The 11,376-nt window shown below is 38.8% G+C and overlaps 1 protein-coding gene across 1 annotated transcript; it reads left to right on the top strand.

The window, feature by feature from the left end:
• The first annotated feature begins 138 nt into the window (after positions 1-138).
• On the top strand, positions 139-11,279 carry tmem276b (transmembrane protein 276b). The gene is made up of 4 exons (XM_067587439.1): positions 139-951; positions 5,171-5,284; positions 7,045-7,182; positions 7,402-11,279. The coding sequence occupies exons 1-4, from the start codon at positions 555-557 to the stop codon at positions 7,647-7,649; spliced, it is 897 nt and encodes a 298-aa protein (XP_067443540.1). The 5' UTR covers positions 139-554; the 3' UTR covers positions 7,650-11,279.
• Positions 11,280-11,376: the final 97 nt, after the last annotated feature.

Below are 11,376 nucleotides of genomic sequence, written 5' to 3' on the forward strand. Positions count from 1 at the left end.
AATTGTCTGAGTAAACTCATAATTTATAGCAGCCACTTTGTTTTGCTGTTGTTCAAGAACTCATTTGCAAACTAGGAAAATTAATGATTATTGCTTTTTTAAAGATTAATAAAATTCTCCTTGTATTGCACCTGTATTTTAACATGTTCCCCAAAGCAAAAAATGTGGCCGTTCAAGCATCACAAATGACCACTCCCCCCCCCATAACAGAGCACATTCCTGTCTGCTCCCCCATCCCGCAACAACAACCTGGAGGAGAGAGAGTGCTACTACACCCCTTCCCCTGCCTCCTCACAGCGTTGGTCGCCATCCATCCCCTCTCCTCCTCCTGTAGCTACCATAACAGATGGTGGGAACAACATTGCATCCACCGGGTACCATAACAATAGACCGCAGCATCCAGTCCAGACAACACTGGCCTTGCATCATCATGCTCCCCGTGCAGGACCGCGTGAGGCTGTGAGTGCCGTCGTGATTTATTTCACGCGGTACCACCACCGCGGCCACGGAGGAACCTTCTTGCGACTGTTTGGGCTCTCCATCAAGCGGGGAAGATGGCCGCTATGAAAATATTAACCAGCACAGGGCTCTTCTTGGCTTTCTGTGCGCTGGGGCTGCTCGCTATGGCGATTTGCACCGACTACTGGTACGAGACCGACGCGAGGAGACACAGAGAGAGGTGTAAAAACTATGCCAACAAGAGAAACGACCCGGGTTACATCTACATTTCAAACCACAACCTCCCCCTCCAGATGCCTCCAAAGAGCGCGGAGAGGAAAGGTGACGGCCCAGATGCTGGTGCTCTCATCAGGGGGAAGCGGCACTTTCTGGCCGCGGTGTCTGCTATGGAGTCCCATTGCAGTCGGCAGTTTAACTCCACCATCTCCGGGCTTTGGAGGAAGTGTCACCGGGAAGGATTCGACCTGGAAACCGAGGACCTTATTTACAAAGGTGAGCAGCCTGCTTTTTTTTTTTTTTTTTTTTTTTTTTCTTGTGAGCACCAGGCCGTGATGCTCAGCGATGAGCTCACACCTAGCCTGACACAAACACAGGATGATCCCGAGGCCCAGGCTCTCCTCTCACACTCAAATGTGTCTCTTTTATAAATCTAAAGCTATAAAACTAGACAAGGATGTCTTTTTTTCAGAAGCATATGGCTCCTCTCTTTATTTGTGAATTTCGCTGTCCATGGTGCTGAGTGAGCCTCCTCTTCCTCCTTCTGAGATAATGGCCGGTCTCAGTAGCTCCTTCTGTTTTCTGAATCCCGTTTACCGTCATGTAGAAGAGTAAACAAGCTCTCCTAAAAGGTTAATTGCACAGCACGTTATTAAATGGGGATTGGATATAGTGCAGCAGGAGGTGAATCGTTGATAAATATGGTTTGAATTTATTTTTGGGCCACAACAGAGAAACACAATATACAGCCCTCTTCACTGAACAGCAGGAGAGGCCATAGTTCAGGGCCATCCAGGATACACCTGATCCAGAGAGAGGTCCAGAAACTAAGAAGATGCATAAAAAGAGGAGCCTCGCTGTGTAGAAAACATGGATTTCACTTATTATTGTCGTAATTAAAGCTGTCACAGTGGAGGTAGATGAACCTCGATTCAAATTACACCTTAAAACAGCCCAAATGAAACATTATGGATAGTTTTCTTTTCCAAACATTGACTCTGGACACCATGTTGTCTCTAAAACCCATCTTCTTCCAAGCATACACAACTTAACCAAACTAGAAACAAGGATTAATGCTGCTCTATGTTCAGGTTAACAATTGAATTGTCTCAGTATATCGGCAAATGACTATTTAAAAGATTTTTTTTTAATTTAGCGGCTCTATAGTGCTCTGAGAGAATCTACATTTCACAGCGTACAGTTTTGAATTTCAAAAATCATTATAGAGTACCAGAGTACAGATATTATGCACACACACAATGTACAGGTACATGACAAAACAGCTCTGTAGTATTAATTTATAGTACTGCACTGCTCAGTCCTACAGGAGTGGATCTATAGCATGAACACATCACTCCAATGCAATACCTCTGCAATATGTATATATACTACTTTTATGAAGCTCGTTATTTTACTGTTTGTATTGACATAATTTCAGAAAGGTGTTGACTCAGTCCTGTTCTTGAACTGGTTTGCATACTAGTTCGTACACACAGTCTCAGCAAAAAATAGATAAATAAAAAATATATATATAAAATAGCTTTTTGAAGCGTATCTTTTGTGTGCGGTTGTATCATATATATATTGTACATCATGTGTTCATGTTATTGTGTCCGTAGCTGGTAGGCTATGTGGTGTTTAACTGCCAAACAATTAATCTGGTCACATGAATACAATGTGTTAAAGGACGGGATTTTTTTTAAGTCTGTCCTAAAATAACAGTCAGATGCCCAAATAAACATTGACACATGGTTTTCTTGCTTTAATCATTCCTCCTGTTCATACTGGCCATTAAGAGATCCCTTTATAATGCACTTTCAATTTAGGTGATGGGGGACAAAATCCACAAGCTTTTTTCTGCACAAAAATGTATTTAAAAGTGTATTTGAAGCTAATATGCCATCTTCAGCTGTCCAAATTAGTCAAATCAATTCATTATCTTTCAAAGTTACTGTCTGTTTGGTGCCAAATGTCCCTTTTTGTTACAATCCTTTGAACACTGTCCATCGAGACACAAAGAGGGATTTTTTTTTTTAATTAAAGACTGTAACTGTGAAAGATATCCACTTTATTTGACTAACTCAGACTGCTGAGGCCTCATGTTATCTTTAGATAAATGTGTAAATACATTTTTACTCAGAACGAGGACTGTGCATTTTGTCCCCCATCACTTACATTGTAAGTGCATTATGAAAGGATATTCTAATGGTCAGTATGAACAGGAGGAATGATTACAGCAAGAAAAACCTGTTTCAATGTTCATTTGGGCACCCGACTGTTGTTTTAAGACAGACTTGAAAAACTGTGAACCTATCCTATAATAGTGCTTGATACTAGTAGCTCCAGCACCTTATTCATCATGCTGAGCTCCATGCAGCAACAACGTAGGTGAAGATTTGAATTTCACTCGATTAAAGATGCGATGGAAACCATTCACTATTAGTTGTAGTCGCCTTGGAAATGCACATGCAATGTAGTTGACACTTGATTTTAGTCAATTAACTCGGTCTTGTCTGATTCTTAAGCTCATATTTGTAGATTTTAGGTATAAATATACAGTATATAAATGTTTAGTGCCAATATTGACACTGACATCTGTGCAGAGATCAACCATAATGGCCACTGAAAAAACGGCATAATTTGCGCCCAATCTTTCCTCTCTCATTGCCACACTCACTACATTGAAGACTATTTTGCACAAGTAAAATGACATGAACTGATACACATGTCGAAGTGATATGACATTCAAATCACATATAACTGCACCTCAATGAACATGAAAATAGCTCTGAAAAGGCTAATTTCAGAGCTATAATGGCACATGCACACTGATAGCTACTCAAGCAAGTTACTTGTGATTATGCTCTTCAGTTTGAAAGCAGGATGACCAAGATTTAACACATAAAGAGAGATCAGATGTCAACAGCAAGTCAGAAATGTGAGGCATTCCTTATTATAAACTCTGTCAGTGCACTTACATGCGCAGCATTCAATTGATGCAATTTACAAAACTGTGTTCAGAATCAGACAGTTTGAAAGATAAAAGCTGCAAAATGTTTAATAATTGAACGCTTCTTAACACGAAACGTGATGTGTTGTAAATTATTTTCTCAAGTGCTCTAATTTGTGAAGTTTGATGGTGCACAAGGTGTCTGATGTCTGTCTAATCATGATTAGAGTCTTGATGATCACAGTGTTGTGACAGCAACGCTGTAAGCAAAATAACATTTTTCTGTGTTAAACTGAATCTGCTGGTGTGGACTCATACACACTGACAGTTAAACTGACACATAGTTTTTATTACATACTCCACATACAGCAAATTGTCACTGTCAATGAGTGTTGTTTCGTAACATTATGCAGGTTTGTACTTAAACCCTGTCAATTTAACACTTAAAATTTTGCCTTCAGGTTGTCACTTGTAGTTGTTAAAACACAATTTCGTATTGATTTCGAAAGCTGATTCTCTCCTGGAATTAAATGTTCTCAACATGAGATGGAAAGTTATTTCTGGTGGGAAACTGCATTCAAGACAGATGTGATCCAGTTGGTAGTCCAAGTAAGAGCGCTGATTTTTTAAAGACATGATATAAAGTTAACTGTAAGTGGTGCTATACTTTGTTTCCATAAGGAACAGTTTTGAGTGCACTGGTGCTGCGTTGAAACTTGGTTTTCGGCTTTGCTGTAACAGCTTCCATTTGGAAAACATTTAATATTTGAACTAAAAGAATCACCCTGACGTAAAAACATCTGTCTTCATTCAATAGTAGCCTTGGGAGTCATTAACAAAGAACCTGGAGATCAAAGTTTAGGAGATCACAAACCTGACTTTTAGAAGGAAGGTGCTTTAAAATCAGAGATTAACAGAAGTAAGAGTTTCACAAAAGCTTTGACAAACATTATGAGAGATTTATCTAACCACTGAAAGAAAGAAAGATATAACCTATTGTAACATACGCAAAGTATAGTAGAGATCACCCCATTTTTCCCTTAAATGTGAAATTACAAAACAAATAAGGTGCAGGGACACTGATAAAAAGTATTAAACCTTTTTCCATAGACTAGGAGCTGGACCTCATACTCGTGCCCCAAAAACCATTTAATTCTGTGTGTGTGCAGCTAATTTGGTCTGCAGTTTACTGTGCTGACCATCCAGTAAATATGAAGACATTTTTACTTTAAATGAGAACAATTAAGGCTCTTTATGTAGCCTTTGTTGGAATAATCCATATTCCATATTGTTTCCTAATCCTCCCATAATAAGAATGAAGAGAGGGTTGGAACATGAGGTTAATAAGGCTAACTGAGAAAATTAAAACTCAGCGAGGGTATAGAACAAATATGAAGGTTTTCCACTGTGTGTGCATGTGTGTGTGTTATTTCATAATTCCACGAGTGTGTTAAAGGTTCAGAATGAGATTTTGACTTAATTTTCTCTTCTTGAATTAAGGATATTTGTGCTCCAGTTATGACTGTTCGCATTTTTTTTTCCCAGGGATAATTCAAAGATGTACCCCAGTCAAGTATCACTACTCTTCGTCCATCCTCCCACGAAATTTACCCATCAACATCACAAAGACCATACGACAGGATGAGTGGCACGCACTCCGTAAGTCTGAATGTGTTTTTCTGTGGAGTTGTTGAACTTGTTGGTTCAGTCAGCTGATTATTTTGTTCTTTGCATCTTTTCTGTTCATCCACATTTATTTTTCTGCTTTCTGCTTCTTCTGTGTCCAATTAACTTTCTTTTTGAGTGATGAAAAAGAAAAAAAAAGAAAAAGATGAAAATCCATCTTCTACCAGCTGTTAATGGCTTATTCTTAATTCTAAGTCTTCTTGTCCAATAGCTATTTTAAAGCTGTATCTCTTTAGACAACAAGGAGTTTAATTTGACTCAGAGACGTGTGAAATTTGGTGTGCCTCAAGGCATGATTTTGGGTCCTTTCTTATTCTCTTTGTACATTTATTCTAAGTTACATTATTCACAGACACAGCGCTGAAGCTATTTGTCCATCTTGTTTTCACCATTTCATAAAATACCGGAATTGGTTTATTTTTTAGTAGAACTAGTGAAATAAATTCACACCTTTCTCATCCCGTGCTGTTATTTCCTCCCATCCTCTATAAATCAGGAGTCTTTCTCTCATCCACAGCTGCAGCAGCTTTAACTTATAACTCAAAACTAGCACAGTTGTGATGCTAACCTCTTTTCACTGTTTACCTGTTCATTGTTTGTAAGATTATACTTTTTATTTTTTAGGCACAGCTAGGTTTTGCTGTGGAACAGATCAATAACCTTCTAAGCCCTTCTCTCCCACATTTAGACTCATGATCAGAGGTTATCAGGTCATCACTATTAGTGAGCCATTGCCTTTCAAATGGCTTATCAAGGGGACATTAGGCTGCAAAGATCTGCTTCTTCTTTTAAATCTCTACTTTAAACATAGGGATAGGCTTTTATGTCTCACTTGAGGGTGCAGGAGTCGTCTGACCTTGGATAGCGTCAGTAGTGGTTTTCTGTATGATGTACTGTTACTTTTATCTTATCGCTTCTAGGTGTGTTGTTTTATGTTCAGTAGAGATGTGCCTGATTCGTTTCATTTTTACATTGGATATTGTTGTGAGTCTGCCGTGCTATGTTCTGTCTTGAAACAAGCTATACCAAACCATTAAGTGTTAATATTAGATACACTCCTCAAGCACTTTATCAGGAACACCTGTCAAATCTGATTCAATCCAATACAACAGCTCTGCCATAAATTCTACATTTTAGAAGCTGATACATTTTCAGTTTTTGCTGACATTGTCAGAAAGGTGATAATTATACTTTATGTTTATTATTGAGGTCGTAGTGGGTGGTGGTGGTGTACTGGTGTACATTATATTGAAAAGTGTTCCTAATATTTTGCCCCCCTCATGCATGTTAATGGAGTGGACAAAAGATTAGGAACACAGTTCTAACTCTATACTTATTACTGCTGTCATTATCATCCAGTACATCCTGCTTAGCAGTAGAACGGTGGGACAATTGATGCTCGACCATCGTTAGTTTAGTTTGAGGGATACAATTTGTTAATTCCAGCTTTACTGCACTGCTGGATTAATTCCTTTATTGTCATTATATATTATTGTAAGTAAAATGAGGACAACAGTTAAAATGTCCTCTTAGTTCCTTTTAGCAACCATTGTAACTGTTGGGACTTCTACATTTGGAAATGAGGGTTCTCCCTCTATGCGTTTTCAAAGGTTTTAAATAAATAAAATGATTTGTTCACGGTATTAACCTTTCAGACTAATTACCAGTTTAAAAGATAACTGTCAGTTTCTCTGTTCAGTACCTGAAAGTTAAATTTTCACCTGTGCTTGCAGATCTAAGAAGAATGACGGCTGGCTTTGTGGGCATGGCCGTGTCCATCATTCTTTTTGGCTGGATCATTGGAGTGCTGGGATGCTGCCAGCAGCATGACCTCATGCAATATGTAGCTGGGCTACTCTTTCTCATGGGAGGTACTGTGAGAGCACATATGCCCACATCCACACGCAAGCATGCATACAAAATCCAATTTATGCAATTTCTGTTTTTAGTTGGTGACAGCTGAGAGCATTTTGGGGTTAAGATGAGACAGTAGATCAATGCCCTGCAGTAACATGATTCTTGTCCTGCAGTAAGATGCACATTACATGTAGGAACTGAATAATCACTATTTGTCTCTTCTGCTCACACAGGAACATGCTGCATCATTTCCCTGTGCACATGTGTGGCAGGAATCAACTTCGAGTTATCCCGCTACCCCCGCTACATGTACGGCCTCCCTGAGGACATTAGCCATGGCTATGGCTGGTCCATGTTTTGTGCCTGGGGGGGCCTCGGTCTCACATTGCTGGCTGGCTTCCTCTGCACCTTGGCCCCCTCCCTGAGCACGCCCGCTCGCACAACAACCCACAAGCCGAGGCAAGAGAATGGAACCGTGTGACAGGACCGAGGCGCCGTAGCGACTGACCCACGGAGCGCACAAATCACACCCTTCCAACCTTGATGTTTGACTCTGAAACAGTTTTTTGTCTGATCACCATCTCACACCACCCTCAACATCGCCATCTCCCCCTCAGTGTTCAGTGTGCCTGAGTTGTGACAGAGGGAGCATAGTAACGACAAACTTCACACACCTATTCTCGAAACCCCCAAGGGAACTCCAGGGACACTAAGAGTAACACCTAACGTACGACTGGGGCATCGCTCTCATAGCACAAAAAGACTTTCTTTTTTTTTTTTTTGTTGTTCTGATTTTTGACATGCTGACTTTATGGCGATCTAAAGGTGACTGTTTTCTCTGAGGAGAATTTGTCTTAAAATGGTGCTCTCTTAAATGCATTTGCCACATACAGTACACTCCCGCAGGCACAAACAAGCACACATACACACACACACACACCAGCTTTTCCACACATGCTCACTTACTCTGGATGAATCATAAGAGAAATCCTCCAAAAGGAACAACCACACAAACATCAGGCCAGAGCATCCCGTCAGCATTCCTCTTTCAGTCGAGTGATGTGTGCTGTGTTATTGTTCGTAAAGAAAAAAAAAATCTGGCGTTGACTGCCCGTTGCTTATCTTTAGTGTAGCACACTTACTGATATCAAACATTAGCCCCGGGGTAGACGTCTGCAGTCTCTGCAGAGCACACGATGGATCTAGCAGCGTGGTCAGTATGATAAAATACACAGAACTTAATTTGCATTGAAGAGCAAATCGTTTGATGCTTCTTTAAAGATTCTATATGTACAAAATGCATCTCTATGTAGATCCAAATCATTGTTTGTGTAAAGTAGATTTTGAATAAGAATGTTTGTTTTCTGTTTGTTTAGAGGTAATGATGGTTGACTGTATGGAGACGTGTGCAAAGTTAAGCTCTGCCGCTTCACACATTGAAGAAAAAAGTGTTAAAGAATGGTTCTTAGAGCATGAATCCATTATTGGATTCAGCAACATGAAGGTATTTTGTGGTACCAAGTGAAAAGAAGAACTGAGAAGTAAAAGAAAGCATTAAATCACGGTAACTGCTGAGCTGTGACTTAATGCTGCTGTGCTGTTACTGCTCTGTCAGACCCAGTTGTTTGCTGACAACTGAATCATAACCTGACAAGAGCAACACAAGAAACCAAACTGCGGTGAATTGTTTACCCTTAATACTGGTCAGCCTTTTGTGTAATACTCTGAATACAAGCAAGTGAAGCAGTTTTAGGGGGACAAATGCAATATTTTCAGTGATCCCACTTAAAATGAAAGCACAAGCTGCATTCTGAATCCTTATCTGCACTAATTACACTAACATAAGAACATCACGCAATGGTCGAGGGCCGTGTCATCCTGTCTTGACTCAAATCTGACTCAGTAACGGCTGAAACAATAAAACAAGCAGCCACGGGAAATCATTTATGTCATAACAGTTTTTTTGTACATGGGGGATTGGACAGCACATTCAGTTAAGGCTCATGGCATGATCCATGACTTTTATTAGCAATCAGCATGTAATACAACACTTACAGGGGCTATCATGACAACTTGGAAAAATACATTTATAAATTTCAGTACACAATGATGTGCCATTACACTGAGTCATCAGATGGTACTAATGGCAGGATATTCCATTACTCCATACTTCTGCAACTCAATTGTTGGATTGAAAATACCTCCTAATTTAATGTTGAAAAAAAAGCACAAATAATCATTTAGAAAAGCCCTTGAATGCAGCATTGTACACTAAAAGCTGTGTTCCAAATACACACGATATTGCGTTTTTTAATTTTGGTGCATTAACACCGGAAAATTACAAAATTAAGTACACTTAAAATCACAAGTATGCATACTAAAATGGCTTGGTTTTTAAGTGTTAATGGACACTAATGTTTTGTTTTTTTTAATATGTGGACATAGTTAGATTCATTTTTGAAAACAACAAAACAAAAATAAAGTAACACATTCTTGTAAAAAAAAACAACATTTTTGATTAAAATTGAAAGTGTTTCAAATTACCAGTTCAACTTGAATCATGTGTTTTTAGCACAGATCAGTAAAATCCACCAGTTTTTGTGTACTAACTTACAAAATACACTCCATAGTTTGTAGGATGGGGGCACAGTAACAGGTTTTGAAAACAGAACAGAGCAGGTTAGTTTGTTGAGTGAAAGGGGGGAAACAGTTCTCCTGGTGCCGCTCTCGGATGATGACGACTCACAGCAGTTAGTTTTCTGTTGTTTTTTTCCCCCTCCGTCATCAAACCAAATTCATTTTCAATTGTCATATTTTCAAATTCACTACAAGTTCATGACTCAAAAATATTACAGCCATGTGTAATGAGGTTTTTATAACGTCGATTGCTGGAGATGAGTCATGAGAGATGTTATCAGCTATGTCAATTAACTTTCTTAGAAAAAAAGTGTTATAATGTGTGTTGACAACACTGTGTGTGATGTTCAGTCCTTTCACCGTCACCATTGACCTCCTCATGAGGCAAACACTTAACAGAAGACGAGGAAATTAACTGAGGCATGGTTGAAAACTGCATCTTCAGTGTCTTGTTCAATCTTTGCACTTTGCTGGGTCTCTTAAAAGTCTGTGAACCTGAAGTCTATACAGGTGGAGTTATACATTGTATGTTTGCAAGGCCACATATGGGAGCAAAAATGACTTGAGCATGTAATAAGCACCCTGTTGTGTCTTTTACAAACAGTTTGGGTTTATATCATGGTGTGTGTTATGGGTCAGTCGGTAACAAGGACATGAATGAAAATACAATTATCATAGAAATAAAACAAGTTTATATCTATGTTCATTACACTGACTGTTGAGTCAGTGTATTTTCTGATGTCCTTACAACTCACAGAATGCAATACTGTTTGGTGTTTTGGTTATATAAAGTTCACACCCAAACGGATGCTCAGTAATACAAGTGTTACTGTAAGCGTTAAAGTGTATGTATAAGTACATGGTGCAAGTATAATGTGTTGTTAGGACTGAAGCACAATTGCACACAATTAACTTTTTTGTGTATTCTTGGTGGGAAAATTGGACTTTTCCAGTACTGGTGTGCAACTACTGCACATATGCAGGACTCTGTCAAAAAGTAAAGTAGTAATTTATTTGCAGCCCTATATCTCAAATAGTAGTTACATTACAATGTCTGGATATTAAAACAAAGATTTTGTTATGATTGGGTCGAGGTTCAATACAAAAGAGTAGCACACAGTAGCAAGATTTAAAAAAAAAGAATAATACTGTATTAGTGAAAGGATGGAGTCAGCACAGTGTAACGATGTATTTAAAATTGTTGTAAAATCTCTCTCAAATGGCAACTTCCTGTGTTTCATGAGGAACTTAGCAATGTACTCTGTGCAATGAGAGATGCCCTGTGAAAATGCCACCATTTAAAGTGGCACTTGTTTCAGTAGCACAGCTATTATTTTCTACAAGTCATTTATACTGGTTCAATCCACTGCAGAAGTTGTGTGGGGACTAAAAAGACATTACAGTCTTGCATGATCTCATTACAGTTAGTTTCTTTCAATATTAAAACTTGTGTCCATTTTTAATTAATTTATTTTACTGAAATAAAATATGTAATTACTAGTTTTGACTTTCAGTGTTTGCATTTTTTTCCCCAGAATTCACAAGTTTCCTCTTGGACATTTCTCTCTCTA

This window comes from Thunnus thynnus, chromosome 1, assembly GCF_963924715.1.
Source record: "Thunnus thynnus chromosome 1, fThuThy2.1, whole genome shotgun sequence".
Taxonomy (NCBI): Eukaryota; Metazoa; Chordata; class Actinopteri; order Scombriformes; family Scombridae; genus Thunnus; species Thunnus thynnus.